General features: G+C 37.2%; 2 protein-coding genes and 1 pseudogene across 8 annotated transcripts in view; 1 reads left to right on the top strand and 2 right to left on the bottom strand.

The window, feature by feature from the left end:
* Positions 1-1446: 1446 nt before the first annotated feature.
* Positions 1447-11357, top strand: LOC111403366 (2,4-dichlorophenol 6-monooxygenase). 7 transcript variants are annotated; one of them, XM_023031851.1, is made up of 14 exons: positions 1447-1889; positions 4547-4697; positions 5322-5401; positions 5832-6210; positions 6514-6596; positions 6693-6828; positions 7111-7598; positions 7813-7860; positions 8544-8718; positions 9439-9551; positions 9673-9769; positions 9855-10074; positions 10334-10487; positions 10788-11357. In XM_023031851.1, the coding sequence occupies exons 4-14, from the start codon at positions 6021-6023 to the stop codon at positions 11178-11180; spliced, it is 2097 nt and encodes a 698-aa protein (XP_022887619.1). In that variant the 5' UTR covers positions 1447-1889; positions 4547-4697; positions 5322-5401; positions 5832-6020; the 3' UTR covers positions 11181-11357. The 7 variants fall into 7 exon arrangements, 6 of the variants coding, with proteins under 6 accessions (XP_022887619.1, XP_022887617.1, XP_022887618.1 ...); XR_002704444.1 differs by lacking the exon at positions 4547-4697 and having other exon boundaries at positions 10334-10662; positions 10788-10868; XM_023031849.1 differs by lacking the exon at positions 4547-4697.
* LOC111404451 lies at positions 11319-14091 on the bottom strand (annotated as a pseudogene).
* Positions 14092-14787: 696 nt separating this feature from the next.
* Positions 14788-19460, bottom strand: part of LOC111404452 (cell wall protein RBR3-like) — a 36384-nt gene continuing 31711 nt past the window's right edge. Inside the window, exon 8 of the mRNA XM_023033258.1 lies at positions 14788-14935. Coding sequence (XP_022889026.1) covers positions 14788-14935 — 148 coding nt within the window. The remainder of the gene's footprint in view (positions 14936-19460) is intronic.

The following is a 19460-nucleotide window of genomic DNA, read 5'->3' on the forward strand; positions in this document are numbered from 1 at the left end:
CGCTAAAAAAATAAAATAATAGTACGATAATACTAAAAGCGACATAATTTATATATTTCATTTGTTTCTTGATGGTTTTAATACTCTGTGCGAACCGGAACTATGACGCTACAATAGGGACGAATTCTCTCACTCACAGACAAAGGGTTTGATTGATTCAAATGAATGAATGATTGGATTGATTCAAATGAATGAATAGGTTTGAGTCAATTGAATTTTGAGGGAATGGGTCTAATAGGGCTTTTCTCTCTAAGCTAGACACCGAATATTGAAAAAAGACTATGGATATTCACTACTATTGATATCTGAAACTTTAGAAGTGGGTTAAAAAAAAAAAAAAATCTGCCCAAAAGTCCAGATACCCGCACTGGACATGCATTGGCTCCGCCCATGTCGAGAAGGAGAAGGTGGCCAAGACTTAGCACAAATCCAACAACAGCATGCTTCTCTTGGTCAAAGTTTTTAAACATCATCCTCCTTCAAGTCCTCATTTATAAAACCTTGCACCAAATCAACCAAGCAAACAATAGTAGCTAGAGGACGACAGCAATCTTCCTAAACGAGATTGTGTTATCAAAAATGGAAAGGTCGTCAAAATCATTAAATTAGAGATTATATGAATTATATTGATAGTCAAGACAAAACAAGATCGAAAATTAGAATATTGATTCCCAATTACAATCCTTGACAAGCAACCACTATTGATATCAACATAACATCATTATCAGGTTATGGATCACTAAACATCAAATCCATACCTCATAGCTTAGTACCGACACCTATGACTTGAGTCGTCGATTCTGTAACTTTACTTTGCCCAAGCCCATGTTCAGTAAAATATTCCAATTAAATGAAAAACGTGTTTTAAATTTCCATAATCCACCAATAATTAATCCACTCAGCTAGCCCAGCCCAATTTCCGTCCCAAAACAATACCACCCCTCTTTCTGTCTTTCATCCTTTCTTTTCTCGTTAATTTGAGAAATTGAAAACCTAAAGGACTGTTCTCTTTGTTATTTTCAATTCGTTTCTATTCTCGATTTTTCAAAACATTTACCTCATAGCTTAGTACCGACACCTATGACTTGAGTCGTCGATTCTGTAACTTTACTTTGCCCAAGCCCATGTTCAGTAAAATATTCCAATTAAATGAAAAACGTGTTTTAAATTTCCATAATCCACCAATAATTAATCCACTCAGCTAGCCCAGCCCAATTTCCGTCCCAAAACAATACCACCCCTCTTTCTGTCTTTCATCCTTTCTTTTCTCGTTAATTTGAGAAATTGAAAACTTAAGGGACTGTCTCTTTGTTATTTTCAATCCATTTTATGTTCTCTATTTTTCAAAACAGTGAAAACGTGTTCTCTTTTCTATTTTCGAAAATGAATTTTTGAAAAAAAAGAATGTACTAAGAACTTAAAACGTCAAAAATGATGTTTTGTGCATTTTCAAGCCAAATCACGCGAAATATGAAAACACGGGAAACGGTTCATTTCCCCCAAATTCGTCCTCTTTCTTGAGCAACCAATCCTCCTCTTCCTTCCATCAATAACAACCACCAACTGCCTCCTAAGCCGCCGGACCCACACACCACCGGCACCTCATCACCTCCCTCTACAACCTCCGACCATTGCCTGCCCACCAGATCACCGGAAACAGCGCCAATTCCCATCCAAAACCTCGAGAGCAGTCACGATTTTTTCCCAGTTAGTTCCACATCCGGCCACCCTCTCGATCGTGGAGCACCACCACAACATTACTCTCAACCAGGCGCATCTAATTCTACCATGGGTCACCCTAAATTTTGTCTAGAATCGACTGAGCTTGTTGGAGCAGAATCGGTTGAGCTTGTTGGGTAGCTCACAATTGTAACCCTATACAGCTTAAGGTAATTCTATCTTCTTCTTCTTCATCTTCTCCTCCTCCTCCTCCTCCTCCTCTTTGTATTTTAATCCTCTGCCGTAAAAGACAACTTGCTGACTAAATTGTCTTTTGAAAACTTTGTGCTTCTACTTTACTGAATTTATATCTCAAACAGTACATGGTAATGTTAAACAAAGCTTTAATTGACAATTTGTTTACTTGGGTAGTGCGTGAAGATCAGTTGGTGTCTAACTCGTCTCGGATTTCCAAAAGGTATTATATGCCAATTGGAAAAAATATTGCAGAATAGTTGGTTTCTTTGTGAAGAGAGAGAGAGATGATATATTAGAGGAAAATATGCTAAGTACTTGGCCTTTATATATGAAATCCCCCTACAGATAATTAACATCGAAATTTGATGTTAGAGAGGTGATTTTTGGATAGGTTTCCATTAACAACTAGCATATTCTACAATATGTATGTCTGAGTTTATTTAGTTATCAACCCCCCTTCTTTTTCTATCGTGTTGAGGAATTCAAGAGTGGGCTGAGGTGTATTATTGATTATTTGGAGAATGAGGAGAAAAGGGAGGTTGTGGTAGAGGTGTTTCATTTGGAAGGAGAGACTGACTGGGAAAGGATTTACTGCCTATTAAGGAGGGAATATAGGCGGCTTGATGAAGGATTGCCAATTTATGCATATCGGCATGATCTTTTGAAGCAAATTCACGGACAGCAGATAAATTTAACTTCATTTGTTAATATACTTTTGTTATTTTTTTTATTTTTTTTTCCATTTTTAGAAAATGAATGTGGCAATAGAGTTTATGATCTATCTCTTGTTATTTGGTGGCAAAGATTCAGGAATAGACTTTGGTATCTGTTCTATTAGGCATTGATCTACCTCTTGCATTTGTGTCTCCAAGAGGTGGAAGGACTCGTTACCTTATCTATAAGCCTATTTGTCCCACGAAATCTTCTTGACATTCTTACCAATGGAAATACTCCCGATGCCATTGTGATGCAAATGATTTCTTTAATTGCTCAATCAGAGGAACTTGTAGTCCATTGCCCATTTTCTAGTGCTGGGCTCAGGTCATGGCTGTCAATAACAGACCCTCCTTGAAGAACCTCGAGCTTCGAATGGACACCATAACCCAGACCAGAATCTTATTGAAATCTCTTCAAAGTTGGATTGCATTCGGTCTGCAGGGAATTTGGAGTCCCTTAAGCTTTGAGGTGTGCTAATGATTGAAGTAGTTGGTGCTAGATTGAAGGACACAGCTCTATCTGATGCAGTTCGTGCTTGTCCTAATTTGACTCACCTGTTACTTCTTGGTTGTGACGGTTTGAAGTCTCTTTCAATTGAGCTTCCTCATCTGGAGCATTGTAAGCTTTATTTTACTGGAATTGGTAACTGCTTGCTTTTGCTCAATTCACCAAAGCTTGAATCCTTTGAAGTACAAGGTTTTAGTTTCATCCGAGTCACGAATTTATTGCCTAAAATAATTTGTATAGTTGTTGAGCGAATCACAAATAATTTGATTGCTATCTACTTTATCTAAGGCTTTCTTGTGGATGGTTTGATTGTTATGTTCTTTGACAAAATAAAAATTATGATTTTTGCAATTTTTCTTTAATTTTTGAATGCTTGATTGCTAGTTTTATTTGAATCAATGATGGTTATTTAATACTATAAAATTTATATGTTATTTCAAGAATCACCAATTTCAAAATTTATATTTCAAGATACTATACTAACATTAAACTATTACAATTTATTGAATAATCAGATTTTTTGAATAAAATATTGTGAAAAAATATTCTCAAAATTTGAAAGTAAACGCGTTTTCTAATTTTATGTTTTAAGAAACAGTTTTCCAAAACAACAAAAAGAACGTAATTTTAACAAATTTATAACAGGCACTCAAAGCACAAAACCCAAAATGAATTCAAAATTAAAAAATGAAACACAAAGAGAACAGCCCCTAATCGAAAATTTTCAAATCCTTTTAACCCAAAATCTTTCCCTATCCACCCACCCACTAGGTTGTCGAACGCCTACCACAAACCGTTGCTGTCGTAGACTGTAAGTATTTTCATATTTGAATTTTTTATTTACTTCTTTCCTCGAAAATATGTGAAGAAACCTGAACAGCTATTGGTTTGGCTAAAGTTTTGTGGTAGCCCAGTGAAATTTTTGCCTTCTTTCATCCCAAGGCTGCATTTTTTGTTGGGATTATGATATTCGAATAATGGATTATTGTGAATATGTTTGAATAACATGATAATTAGATATGCTTGGTTGTTATAACTGTGCAACTGGCCTTCAAGAATACATATAATTGCAATGCGAAGCTATATCATAATTATGGATTCTAAATTTAGTAGGTGAAATTTATATTTCCCTTCAAGTTGTGTAAACAATAAGATTTTTGAAAGCATTCTTGTCCAAATAAAGATGTCTAATATTTGTTCGAAAGGCCTAAATTCCTAACGTGGCTGTTCCATTTTCACATTTTGCTCCTTGCCTTCCTCTAAATTATTGTGTTTAATGTTTATCAATTTATGTTTATGGTTTATCAATTTATGTTTATATTTTTTATTCGTTACATACTTATATTTTACATTTTTTAATCAGTCATTCATTACTCATGGTTTCCTGAGCAAAATTTATTTATAGGCTTTGGTTTGTTCTGGAAAGCATCAAAAAAAGCTTTAATTTATTGTGGCTCTGATTTCTCGTTCACTTTGATGCAACAAACCATGCAAGCAGGAGCTTCGCTTGATCTTTAGTACCTTGAATTGATTTATGATTCTTGCGAACTATGCGAGTAGATACTTCAATTTAATGTGGCTCTAATTTATATTACGGCATTTTTTGTTATATTGGAATTTTATTCGTATATTAACTTTTTAAAATTTTTGCTCCCCATAACATTAATCCCTGACTCCTCCCAACCTGTCATCTTTATTATTATTCTGACAGTTATTGCATTTCTTCTGTTGATTAGTTTATCATATGTTGCTTTATTTTGTAGTACATCAAGAGAATGAACTGTTGTTTTGCAAATGTTTGGATTGCTTATAGAAGTGATTGACTATTTTGGTCTCTTATGCCTCCATTGAAATAAGTTTTTTCGAATTTGAAGTTGATTAAGACTTATCTTCAATTAACCATGTCACAAGGGTGGTCGAATGGATTAGCTATGATTTCTGTTAAAAAAAGTTGTTGAAACGATTTGATTTGAGTTGATTTCTATTAAAAAAAATGTTGAAATAATTAATTCTGATTTAGGGATTTACCATTTGGTTGCTTTGATTTCTGGATTTATCCAATTGGTTGTTATGGTTTCTGTTAAATTTGTTTTCACATTTAATTTTTTACTTCGTATATAATTTAAATTTATCTTCACATCTAATTGGTTGTTGTGGTTGCCGTTAAAATTTGATTTCAGGATTGTGAGTTGCAACGGTGGAATTCTCAAAGTACCGTATTGTGTCATTTCATAGTTTTTGCTCAATTCCTACTTCTCAGGTAAGCAATGGCTTGCCCTTGCTTATTTATTAACATATTAGAAATGTTTGAGGCTTGTTAGCTTATATGATTGCGGCGTCGTCGGCTTGTATGATTGCATTGCACTATTGCACCCTTATTGGGTTGTATTCAACTTTGTTTTGTTAGATTTATAAGTTTTAAGTTAAGAAGATAATAATTGGTTCCATAATAAACTTCTACATTTTGCCTGCATACTACAATTTTGGAGGTCTAATTTATGCCCCGAAAATTACAGGACTGGAAAGGCACTAGATCATCGTAGAATCAGTGGATCATTGATTAAAAATTTATTCTAAAATATTTCAATACAAATATATTTTTTTTTTCTAACACAAAATTAAGCTTTTAATTTAATTGTCACTAAGTATAATTTTGGATAATATCATCGTTTCTGAATGAAAAATTAAAGAAACTCTTAGGTCTGGTACATGGCTGGGACTTCGTGGGGGCGTGGGCACAAAGGAGCCAAGCATTCGCTGGAAAATTTCTCCACTCTGATTCTGTTCAATTTCTTCTAATAGCACCTGAATTGAAGAAGCTTCTGATCTGTTCTGTGAGAACCTTAAACCTCTCGGGAGTCTGTGTTTGCATTTGTGTAATGGGGGTTTTGAGGAGATTCCATGGAGCCTACAATAGTAGAACTATAAACCGTGCAATCCCATGCATCCAAAGAAGATTATTGTCAGGTTCGATTAGCAAAATCAATGGTGGGGGCTCGGTTTTGCCGGTCTTGATCGTAGGTGCAGGCCCTGTTGGACTTGTGCTCTCCATTCTTCTCACAAAACTAGGTAATGTTTTCGGTTTTATTGAAGTTCAATAATAGAGTTTTTACCACATTTCAATTTCATGTTTCAAATTTCATATGTTATAACCAAAGTTGATACAAGGATTTCAATTGAAATTGGATATAATGCTAATTTCCTGCGATAAATTGTTTCTTAAGGGTCAAATCTGCAGTTTTGCAAAATAATAGTTACTTTTGGTGGCAACTGACCTGAATTTCGTTAGAATGATGAAATAATGATAAATTTCCTTTGTTATTGAAAAATTGAAATATGCTAACTTTTTCTATGATTAATGGTGTTTCTCAGGTGTAAAATGTGCAGTTTTAGAGAAAAACAAGGCCTTTTCAAAACACCCTCAAGCTCATTTTGTTAACAATCGGTCAATGGAGGTTGTTTTCATTCTTTCTTCTTGTGAGTGTTTTGTTAGATTGAGGCTTTATTAAGTAATGTGAAGTTTTCGTTTTGATGTAGATTATTCTTGTTAGGTGTTCCGGAAAATAAATGGCTTGGCTGATGAGATTATGATGTCCCAACCTCCAGTGGAATTTTGGAGGAAGTTCATCTACTGCACTTCACTCACGGGTCCTATTCTTGGTTCAGTTGATCATATGCAACCTCAGGGTAGGATTTTTTGTGAATAATCATATGGAAAAAATTGCAATTTTATAGGTAATTATTAAAACATGGGAAATAAATTACAAAGAAACCACATACCGTTCTTGAGTCATTTCAGGCCCCCCATTTTTCCAATTGTATTTCACAAAATTTAAGAAAACTGCTTGTTGTTCTTCTTCTTCTTTTTTTTTTTTTTTTTTTTTTTTTTTTTTTTTTTTTTTTTTGTGCATTCCTTCATTCCTCTAGCTTGATGTTATATTTAAATGCAACAACTTTTGTTTTATGCAGATCTTGACCGAATTGAGAGTCCTGTTTTTGTTGCACATTTCTCACAGTACAAACTTATCAGATTGCTAATTAAACAACTCGAGAACATAGGCTTTCGGGTTGCAAGTGAAGAGTTGAGCCCCGATGATGTCCAGCTTGCAGAACATAGGGTATTACTGGGGCATGAGTGCACATCTTTCAACACAACTGATCATGGTGTAACTGTAACTACATCTTTTCTTAGGGGAGGAAAGCATATGGAGAAAGATTTCTACTGTGATTTCCTTATTGGTACAGATGGTGCAGGAAGTACTGTTAGAAAGCTCATGGGAATAGACATGAGCGGTGAGAAGAACTTGCAAAATCTCATCAGTATCCATTTTATGAGCCAAGACCTCGGGCAGTATCTGATCAATGACAGACCGGGCATGCTGTTTTTTATCTTCAATACTGAAGCTATCGGTGTTCTGGTCGCTCATGATCTGAAGCAAGGGGAATTTGTGTTGCAGGTAGTATGAGTTTTGTTTGGACATGATTGATACGCAGTATTCAAGATTTTATCTTCGTTTTATTACTTAGGAGTCAAGTACTGTTCAATGTACATAGCAAACATGACATTTATGTTTTCTTTGGGCCGTTTGGTGATGCACATAAATTCTATGGTGTCACCTTTTGTACTTGAAACTGTACCAATAAATTTGTGTTTTCATTGATGTTCTGCAGGTGCCTTTTTATCCGCCCCAGCAAAGGCTTGAAGATTTTAGCTTCAGGGTATATTTTTGTTCTTGCTAGTGAGAAACTTAAAATTTTCTGATGATGTCAAATGTCAATGGTGAGTACCTTAGGTTGAGATAAATGGCGAAATGAAATCAGAGCATGTTTGGCCAAGCTTAAAAGATTGTTATAAGTAAATATATTTTTTAAAATAAATAATTTCATATTGGTCAAAGTTGGAAATAATTTAGCCCATGTTTGGTTTTGCTAAAAATCAGATTTTTATTAGATTTAGATAGATTTTGATGAAATTTGTGGTTCAAAAGTTGATAAAAGTTGTAGATCCTTTGAAAGTGTAATTAACACTAAGCCCCTATTTGGTTTAAATAAAAATCAAAATTTTGTAGATTTTAGACCAATTTATAGGGGGTTAGGGCTGCTCCTCTTAATAATTTTGACATTTCCTGTAAAAAAATTTGTAAATTTTGATAAAAGTTGATGAAATATGTGGTTGAAAATCTATGAATCCCATTAAATGTGTAGTTAAAATTAATTGTTGGATTTAAGTTAGATTTTTATCTACTTTTTGATTTAAACCAAATGGGGGCTAAGTAACTATTACCAATTTCTAAGCTTAAAACAAACATGCTAGAAGACTGCTTTGGAAACTCTAGGTAAATGTTAGAACTTGCAATTGCCATCTTCATAATTGTTCTTTTGAAGTTATTGCATTGTTGTAGATGTGCGAGAGATTAATCTTCAAATTGGTTGGCCGAAAGCTTTTAGACATAGAAGTGATGGATATAAAGCCTTGGGTAATGCATGCTCAAGTTGCTGATAGATTTTCATCGTGTAACAACAGAATAATACTTGCTGGCGATGCTGCTCATCGCTTTCCTCCTGCTGGTGGTTTCGGTATGTAACACTTCAGTCGGTATTTTTTTTTTTTTTTTTGGGGTAAATAATCTCCACCATAGCTGAAATTTTCACTAATTTTCACTTGGTTATTCAGATTGTGTTAATAAGAGTTTAAGGTTTCACAAAACAGGAGTGAAAGAAGGAAATTGATGTAAATGTAATCTTTTTCAGTGTGAGATTAATTGGATTTTGACTTTGAAATTCTGGATGAATTTAAACAGAATAAGAATTCTAGTAAATGGCTTTGCGCATCTAAAAGAATGATTTTGTTTAGATTATAATTTGGGGCATCTATTAGGCTGCAGAATCCAAGTCCCCACTTTATCATATCTTTTTTGAAATTATAATGATTTGCATTCATGTTTATGTTCATCAGTTAACGGACTCTAGAGTTGAGTTTAACGAACTTGTTATTATGAATAAACAGTGGATCTAGGGTGACGTCTTCTTCGGCCATTAGCCTGTATTATTTTACAATATTTTTGAGTAAAATGTACACATGTATCATTTACAAACAGAGACCGCAAGCAAAATAAATGCTACAAGATACACTCTCAAAGCCACAGGAAATCAATCCTGGCCGTACTAATGGTAGTGGTGGCTTGGTCTTTTTCGCTTTCCATTTAGCATAAAGCATATCATGCCTGTCAAAATAGGAAATAAAAAATTGTTAAAATGCGAATAGATGCTTAAAATCCCCTCTGTTGCTTTTTTCAGGAATGAATACCGGTATTCAGGACGCTCATAACCTTGCCTGGAAGTTAGCTTCTGTAATCAATGGCATTGCACGTCCATCACTTCTTTCCACTTATGAAATGGAGCGTAAGCAGGTATCACTTTGTGTAGTGTATTTGCTCATCTCACCTCAATATTGGAGTTTGAAATTGTAATAAATATTCATTCATGAGAAGTGTGTAGTAAATATTTGGGGAAATTCCTGTAATCTATCAGATTGCCAGTTATAATACGGCACTTAGTCTCCAAAACTTTAAAGCAGCAATGGCAGTGCCTGCTACTCTTGGTCTTGATCCAGCCATTGCAAATGCAGGTACATTGATGAGCCTAAAGATTTGAATCTTTTTCTTGTATTTGGATTCACTAGTGAACCTAATTTGTGAAATGTTAATTGGCAGTCCATAAAACTATAAACAATACCGTTGGTTCAATTCTGCCGTCTGAACTACAAAGTGCATTTTTGGATGGTATTTTTAGCTTAGGCCGTGCACAACTCTCAGAGTCTCTTTTAAATGAAAAGAATCCTCTTGGATCTAGAAGGCTTGCCAAACTGAGACAGATATTTGAAGAAGGAAAGAGCCTTCAACTCCAGTTCCCTGCCGAGGATCTAGGTTTCAGGTAGCGGTATTATGTCAGTCACCAACAATATGCTTGTCCTGTTTTAATTACTTTTGAAGTACACACACTTCTCCATTCTCCTCGTGAAAACTGATTCTCTCATTCATTTGGCTTCGGTCAGTGCTAAAAATTTTTAAGATTTTCTTGGAAACTTGGAAAATGTATCTTGTATCATCTTTGTGTTTCTAATTACCTTCAGTTATTATCCACGGAAGGTTTATCTGGTAATTTCATGATAACTTGAAGGCTTTCTTGTTAGGTATCGTGAAGGAGCACTTGTATCTGACAGCAATAGTTTGTCAAGTGCATCAGAAACGCCTACTGGACGGAGGAGGGAATACATTCCGTCCACGGACCCCGGATCAAGACTGCCGCATATGAAAATTAAGCTGGTATCAGAACTGAAAAGAAGGGTACGTGTAACTTGACCCCTGGCCCCTACGAGTTTGTGCTTGCAAGCATATTTCCCCTTTTTCGGTTGCTTGGGGACGTCAGGAATTGTTGCCAGACCATGCTTTTCTGGTGGTCCATTTAGTGTACATTTAGTAGATAGACCATGATAAAATGTAAACTTTGCTCTATCAGTAGGTGAGAAATTATCCCAAATGCCACTCTTATGACCATTTAAGATTAAACACACCCCCCACCCCCCCCGGGGGGCGGTTTCTTTCTCCTCCTAGTTTGCATTTCTTACTTGATATCATCTTTTACAGGAGACTTTTTCCACACTTGACCTTGTATCTAGTGACAATGTTCAGTTTCTTCTGATTATTGCTCCAATTGAAGAGTCCTACAATCTAGCTCGAACTGCCTTTAAAGTGGTTGAGGAACTTAAAGTTCCTCTAAAGGTAGCTGTGATATGGCCAACCATTGATGGAAGTAGCAGAAGTGAAACAGCACTGTCACCTTGGAAGAATTTTGTGGATGCAGTTGAAGTTAAAAGTTCTTCATCTTCACCATCATGGTGGGATCTTTGTAGAATGACAGATAGAGGAGCCATTTTAGTGAGACCTGATGAGCACATTGCTTGGCGTGCAAAGTCAGGAATAATGAATGATCCTATTTATGAGCTCAAAAAGGTTTTTCATCTTGTACTTGGATTGTAGTTGAGCTATTTAGTTAGTTCAATATTTATTTGCGCTAGTAGATACATTTTACGGAGATACTAGATTTATAGGTGTTTTGATACCATTATAATAAGTTTTAACATATTCATTATTATTTATGTATTTTCTTTTCTTTTGACGCTACACAGAATTTTCTATTGATGCCTTCTCATTCCATATACAAGATTAGTTTTATTTTTCAGCTGCACAGTTTACAGATTCAATGCACAGTACAGTAATGTTGTTGTGTGACATGTTTGATAAGGTAAACAGGTTAATATTTAGCACAATTGGGGGGAAAAAAGACGTTACAATGCTTTGTGCTAAACATATCCATCAAAACACTGCAATCAATAATGCAGCTAGAAGCTTGTTTAAACTTCATATTAATTCAGAAAGAAAGAAGGTACATCACTAGTAGAATATGCGACTTATATCAGAACCACTCTATATTTTGGAGTCGGAAAATAGGGATAACTCTGAATCCTGATCCAAGTTATAACTTTAGAGATCAATCAAGGTCAAAATTGCTTTTCAGACTGACCTATTGAAGCATCAAGGAGGACTCCATGATCCATTGACTAAATGCATAACTGTTGCTGAACCAACTCCCAGCAGTGCACCAGCAACAACCTATTTCAGAAAGAATCATGAACTTTTGCTTAGACCGTGAGAAGCTCTTGAGGATACGAGGGGCATGATATCAATAAAACAAGTCAGAAGAAGAAGGGTGATGGGGCAACCAAAACTTACATGGCCTATTTTAGTTGTTAAACATCTAGTTCTTTTAGATCTTCTAGTAGATCTAATAGTGAATGAATCAAACAGCGTGGGCAAAGAATTTACGAAGCTTCTTGAAAGAAAATGAAAAAACGTTCTGTAAAATGGTTTAACATCCTTAACTAAGGTCCAAGAACTTGTGTTTCAGTTCTTGGAAACAGAGGAGACCGCTGTCGTCCCTTTAAACGTTAAAACCATCAAAATTCTCATTTACAGCAGAGAACTGAACCTGGGGAGGAGTGTGACCAAGGAGTTCGCGGAGTGGTCTGCTCTCAGCCAGAGGATGCTCAGATGGAAGTTCACATACAATTTGATTTAAAACCTGAAAAAATTATTCCAGTTTATTAGATGTTACTCAAAACGAACAGCACAAAACTAATTTATTTATAGCTTAACAAATGATGGGAAAATCTGTCAATTTCCACTTCAATCTATTTGCACGAGTACAAATCCAACCACGTACCTCTGCTTGACGTCCAGCTTGTAGTCTTACACCATTGCATCATACATCGCCTGCCAAACAATGCTCGTCAAAAGAAATCCGCCGTAAACAATGTAGACTAAATTTAACGACCCAAAATTCGTGTTGATGACAAGTGACAACCAAACAGGTGACCGTTAAAGTATCTATGATCAAAGCCTAGTTGGCAATGACACCATACAAGTAAAATGTACAAGGATGCGTTTCTTCAGGAAATGCTAGCACTTTTCTTTAGAATAACTCTATTTTACGAATATTATTTCCATATAATCTCAAGCTGCTTGATGATTTTGCAATTCAACATTCCATCCAAGTGCTTGTTGAAACACCTCATCGAAATAACTTGTTTTTATCCAATTAAATTTTTACCATTTGGAACAAGAGGAGCAAAATATTTTTGGACAAGAGCCTTCTAGCTCAAGACTCTTCACAGTTTGTTTCTCTTAGGAATTAAACACTTAGCCCTTGTTTCGCTACCATTTATAAATTGTTTATAATCAGTCAATCACTTTCATACACATATTTTGTAGGATCCATAAGTATTAACCACTTATCCACCACTCTTTTTTATCCATTTATAATTTAAACTGTGTATAAACAACTCCCAAACATGCTTTTAATTCATCAGCCCAGTATATCAGAAAGAGAATTTTAAGATGTAATTTGAATATTCAAGGATAATAGACGTCATCCCGCTAATCACGCATTCATCTTAGTATCATTTGACAAATGTATAAACTGAAAAGAAAATCACCAATCACAGAGCATCAAACAGTTAACCAAGTCTTGAAACACACATAACGAGTAAATAATGATCTACTCCAAGAAACAAAAGGGAAAGAATATAACATAAATGAAGAGATCATACCACACATGCTAAGATCAATGCAGTTGCAAAATACCGATCCTCCAAAGCCCTCTTGCAAGCCAACAGCTACCGCAAGAGCTGTTACCGTTGCTGAATGGGACGATGGCATACCACCAGATGCAACAAGTTGCTTCAGATCCCAACATCTGTCCTTATACCTGCAAGACTATTATAGCCTTAAGACTTTCAAAAATAACTATCATAACCTCATCGGTCTTCAACGACATTGGGTTTGATGTGTGTTAGTACAGCATTTAACTGTGTCTACAATGGAAGTTCGAGAGGACAAAAAAAATTTCTTTTATCAACTCTGAAGGTTTCAAGATAAGGCAATAAGCATTAACTTTCAGGGTTTAGTCATGACCTAGACAATGCCTAATGTAGTTCATTAAATTTCTAAGTAGAATCCCGGACAAAATACTTTTTATTTCCGTGAGAGGGGAAACAAAATATTTCTTAATATAGCATGTAATCACAGTTTGTGTACATTATCGCCTATCTTGTGCACTAGTTCAAGCTCCAACTAAAAAGGTATCAATTTTTCTATGAATTGTGGACAAGTTTTCTAAGAGATCTTTCAATTAATTTGTTTCTGAATCTGAATATCTTGAATTATATTTAGTCAAATTGATTAATTCCTCCTTCCTTAAACCTTAAATAGGAAAAATTGCGCTCATTTAGGGCCCATTTGCAGGGCTTATGCTTCTGCTTCTTGCATAAGAAAGCTCTTCTAGAATTATACTAACAGGTCCAGCAACAATTTCTAGTTTCAGAAGCACCATTTAGCTTTTCAAAAGCCTGTCAAACGGGCCTTAGAGTTCTTGAATTCAGCATCATAGTCATTTTTATCTTTCAGTAAGGATCTCCCGGAACCTACTAATAGCTAAAAGAAACAAAATAGAGTCATCAACGAAGTGTTATTAGAATTCGGGGAAATAATTTCCTCATAGTAATACACACCTGTTATGTATAAGATAAACTCTTTGAATATATAACATAAGAAGTCCACAGGAACTAATAGTGTACACCTTGAAACTACTTAGGCATCCTCCTTTTACGAGCTGATTTTAAGGATAAGTTTTATATCTGAACAGGCACCCTCATCGTTGACCGGGGACCTGGAAATGTCAACTTTCAGCACAAAACTAGTTCGGTGAAGTGATCTATCTGGGAATGTGGAGCTATGCAGACGTCAATTCTAAAAGGTGGGGCCGGGCCGGGACGAACACTCTCCCGCCCCTTGCAACTTTGCGCGCCAGTCTCTGCCTAATGGGGTTCTATTCTAACAAAGATCTGATTCTAACATAAGCATGCAACCAAATATAAAAGACTTAGCACAGATATAAATAATTTTCACAAAAAGAACAACATTAAAGTCATCGATCCCCATTCCTAGATTTCCTCAATTAAACCAAAATTCATCCACACGTGAATAGATAGATACACATGTATACATACGCACAATGAATCGAAGTGTATCAGGAGGTTATGAGCTTAAACGACTGGGCAAAAGCAAAAGCAAAGGCTATGAGGACAGACATTATGGATAACTCGCCAACACCGAGGTCGAGATATACGAGGTGGGTGTTTCTGTTGACCTTGGCATTGCATCTTGGATCAACCCAACTGTTGATCCACCCATTTCATCCATCACCATTTTCGATTACTAATTTTCCTCTAATTCAATTTTGACTCTCCCTCTCAAGCTTCAATTCCTCAAGAATTTTATACGGAAAAATGGAAGCTGAATGACCGTTAGAAGGTGTTGACACGTAAAAATTCAGTCCAAATCGAACAGTCCAAGTAGTAAAGCCCAATTGAAAGATCCTCAAATCGGATAGCTCAAAGAACGAAGTCCAATCGAACGAATCAAGGTGAAGGCCCAAATAAGGGGCCCAAGAATGCGGTAACGCTATCGCCCAAGTTTGCAAGTCGCCCAAAATCTGAACGAATGGAGTGTCATACGGTCGCCCAGAGCTGTTATTCTACTCTCGCCCAAACCTCCAAGTCGCCCAAAGTATCAACAAACATAACGTATCGTGGTTATCAAGGAATGCAGTTATCAAGGCAGTTGTTAAATTAGCCTTATCACGTTCCACGACTCAAGGAATTCAATCGAAAGCGGTTGAACGATGAAAGATAATGACAGCAGTTAAAAGGCAGTTTCATGACAAAATGGCCACTACAAAGAAAGTGGGTAGTTATAGGACGATCAAGCAGTTTTTAGAGTAGTTAATCACAAAGAGATCGTTTATAAGGTATAAAAGGGAGAAAGGACGCAGAAGTAAAGGACCGAATCCAAAACACTCGAACAGAGAATATGTAATTTTCATTTCTTTAGCTTTTAGATTTAAACACTATTTTTTCTGTAACTCGTGTGCTTGCGCCCCTTGGAGATACGCTGTTTTTTATTTCCAATTGTAAAGTTCATCGCCAATAAAAGAACACCCATTTTTGGGACTTTGTCTCAAGAGGTTTCGTCCCTTACACAATCGTCTGATCCTTTTTAATTGTTAGCGACTTAACCCGCGCGAAACAATTTGGCACGCCCAGTGGGACAGTGGTGTTAGGTGTTGAAAATATAAAAGGTGAAACAATATGCCTCAGAGATCCGACAAGGAAGGAGCAAGTCAGGGAGGAATCCAGTCTGTAATCGAGCGATATGAGGAGCAGCATGCCTCTCCACGAACAGATGGACAAAATCAGAGCAGTAACAGTCGTTACGAACCAATGACGGAGTTGAGTCCTCGAACCATGCGTGCATTGCTTGGAGAACTCACGCAAGACGTCGTTGAACAGGTAAATCTTCGAAGTATTCATAATATGGAAAGATTTACACAAAATGGAAATGCACACTATGCAATATGGCCAAACAGCTAAAGACGTTAAACGAAACAATGAATAAGTTAGTAGGCCAAATATGTCAACCGGCTATACCTCTTACAAACCATTTTCAAACCAGGACAGTTGTGGGACATAATCCCTATGTCCTAAATCCGAATCAAGGGGTAGAATCGCTTTCTGGTCCCTCTACTTCAAACCAAGGGGGTACTACAGTGCCAAATCAAAACAATGGTAGTGGCATGCCTAACTTGGGAGGTAATTCAAACGTGAGAGATAATGTCCTAAACAATGGACAGAATATTCCATGTGGTAATGAGGGAACAGATGTTCGGTAATGGACCTAATTATGGTAATTTTGTTGCCAATCAAGGACCAAACATCAGATCTCATGCAAATCAACCGGTTAATCAGCCTGTAGGAATTCCATATGATCACAATGTCATGTTGAGAAACCAGATTATGGAAATCGTGCAGGATCAGATGGCCTTTGGGGTGCGTCCTGTCATTAGGCCGACATACACAAAGCCATATTCTGATTGGGTAGACCAAGCATATCCATGGCCTAGAGGGTATAAAGTGCCAGAATTCTCACTGTTTACAGGTTTAGGAGAGGTGTCTACTCTAGAACACATAGGGCGATTCACGTTGCAAAGTGGTGATATAACCGATTACCATAAAATGAGACTTTTCCCTAGTTCGTTAACAGGAGTAGCTTTCTCCTGGTTCATCAACTTGTCAGCGAACTCTGTTCAAACATGGCAACAACTGGAACAGTTGTTTCATGCTCAGTTTTATAAAACTGAATCTGAAGTCACTTTGGCTGATTTGGCGAATCTACGTCAAATGCCAAATGAATGGGCAGAAAGTTTTCTCCAAAGGTTCAAAACAGCAAGAAGCAAGTGTTTTGTACCTCTGCCCGAAAAAGAATTTGTCAAGATCGCACAAGGCTGCTTGAGCTTTGATTTAAAAAAGAAGTTCCAGGACAAGGAATTTCCCGACATTTTCCAGTTGAGTGCGAATGTGATTAGGTATGAGCGACTGATAAGAGAAGAAGAACAAATGAAAAATTCTAGTAAAGGGACTTATTACAGAAATCCAAATTTTGACGTTCATACCATTGTGACCAAAGCTGACCTTATATTCGATAAATTATATAGGGATAAGCAAATAAAGCTGAGCGATAAGCACAAATTGCCAAACCCTGAACAAATAAAGGGTAAAAAATATTGTAAGTGGCATAATGCATGGTCACATTTGACTAACAATTGCTTGGTTTTCTGTCACGTATTGCAGGATGCTATTGAATCAGGACGAATTACGTTCGACGATAAGAAAAAGATGGCAGTGGACGAGAATCCTTTCCCACAGCCACTTGGGGTAAATATGGTAACGTCTGGGTTCAAGAACAAGTTGCCAAAATTCAAGTTGGTCATAGACGATGGAGAAGAGGATACTAAAACACATCCCAGTGTCTTCGAACGAATCAAAGGGAAAGAACCAAAAAAGGACGAAAACGTCCTGTGTGCAAGGTGTAAAAGGGAAGTAAATGGAGACACAGAGAAACCAGGGACATGGCAGCATCCTCATCGCCCTGCCTTATTCCCAAACATTCAGCCTGGTAGAGGGCAAGGTACATCATTTTATAGAGGACAGCCTTTTGAAAGGCAGTTCAGACCAGCAGATACTGGAAGAACATTTAGGCCGCAACCTCGCCGGCCAAATGTATGGCATTCATTCCAGTACAGCATAGGAAGGACAATACCCTTCGATGAGATGACTAGGACCCAACAAAGGTGTTTCCAACGAAACTACGGACGGATGATGAGGCAACAACAAGGAATGCCACATCCTAAAGCGCCTCTATTACTCAAGGTAGCCAATCAGAACGTCCTCAAAGGTAGTAAAGAGACTGGTACAGATGAATCAATGAAGGAACTGCCAGAAACCTCTTCTGGGAGGTCAAGGTTTGAGAGGGACAAAAAGGATGAAGAAGATCCAGATCAGCCCCTTGCTATCCAATTCGGTACGTTGCCTCCTGTCGTGGCCAATAATTACCTACTGGCCAATGAATTCAAGAATAAAGAAAAGGAAGAAGAAAGGGAGGACAACGAAGGAGAAGCCTGCATGTTGGTATGTGAAGAAGGCCAGACTTCTGGAGAGGCCTACAACAATGAAGAGGACGATGGGATGACAGACATTGAAGAAGAAATAGACCTAGAAGCAGAAAGAAAAAAGAGGGAAGTATCGCACAACACTCTGTTTAAGCAACTACACCAAGAGGGAGTTCGCGAAGTAGACTTGTTAGGGGAGCCATCTGGGCATCCTTTCGACTTCTACGTACTATACGGGACACCCAAAAGGAAGAAGAGAGTGCCTCGCTCTGAGAAGTATGGGTCACCTCCAAGAATAATGTCCCCTCCCACAGGTTGGATAACTGATGAGGAAGCATTAGAAAAAAGAAGGAAATTCAGGAAACAGAGGATCAGCGTGACATACTGCACGTCGACCTATCACAAGGGGATAATTCGACAGAAAACAAACAAGAGGTAGAAATAGAGGCTGCCGAAAAGGTTGTTTTTAAACGGCCAGCCATGAAGTTGACAAAACACCTGAGGCCATTATACGTTAAAGCTCTAGTTAACGGCGTCCCAGTGGCAAAAGTGCTTGTCGACAATGGAGCAGCTATAAACACCATTCCATCTAGGATGATGAGAAAGTTCACAAAGACAGAGGGTGATATGATTCCTACAGAAGTCATCCTCACTAGCTTCAATGGAGGAGCAACTTCAGCTAAGGGAGTTATGCCATTGGACATAACTATAGATACGACTACCAGGACCACTGTCTTCTTTGTAATAGATGATCCTACTAGTTACAACGTGCTCCTAGGAAGGGATTGGATACACGGAAGTCACTGTATACCCTCGTCGCTCCATCAATGCCTGATTTTTTGGAATGACAAAGGCGAAGCAGAGGTGGTACAGGCCGATCATAGGCCTTTTGTCGCAGAAGCAAACTCGGTGGAAAAGTTCATGTACGAAGGAAACTATGGACCTGTCAGAGTAGTACAAGACGGGGAAGAAACTCAGGTTGTCGCACAAAGCGAAGAACCATTCTCAGTAGATGCACTCACTGAAATATTCAAACAAATGAGGCCAAATATAGTGGCCCTGGAAGAGCCAGTGATTGGCAAAAGAATAATCAAGGAATCTTGAATGGATTCTGAATTGCAAAAGCAAATGGCCGATATTCAGGCCTTCAAAACCAGACTGATGGCTTTCAATAAGGAATGCAATGACAAAGCAAA

The sequence above is a fragment of the Olea europaea genome, chromosome 11, assembly GCF_002742605.1.
Source record: "Olea europaea var. sylvestris chromosome 11, O_europaea_v1, whole genome shotgun sequence".
In the NCBI taxonomy this organism is placed as follows: Eukaryota; Viridiplantae; Streptophyta; class Magnoliopsida; order Lamiales; family Oleaceae; genus Olea; species Olea europaea.

Bases quoted from the DNA above. Each gene is read 5' to 3' on its own strand.
- LOC111403366 (XM_023031851.1), top strand. From the start codon at position 6,021: ATGGGGGTTTTGAGGAGATTCCATGGAGCCTACAATAGTAGAACTATA. The intron at 6,597-6,692 runs GTTGTTTTCATT...TATTCTTGTTAG, and splicing joins TTAACAATCGGTCAATGGAG to GTGTTCCGGAAAATAAATGG. The intron at 8,719-9,438 runs GTATGTAACACT...TGCTTTTTTCAG, and splicing joins TCCTCCTGCTGGTGGTTTCG to GAATGAATACCGGTATTCAG.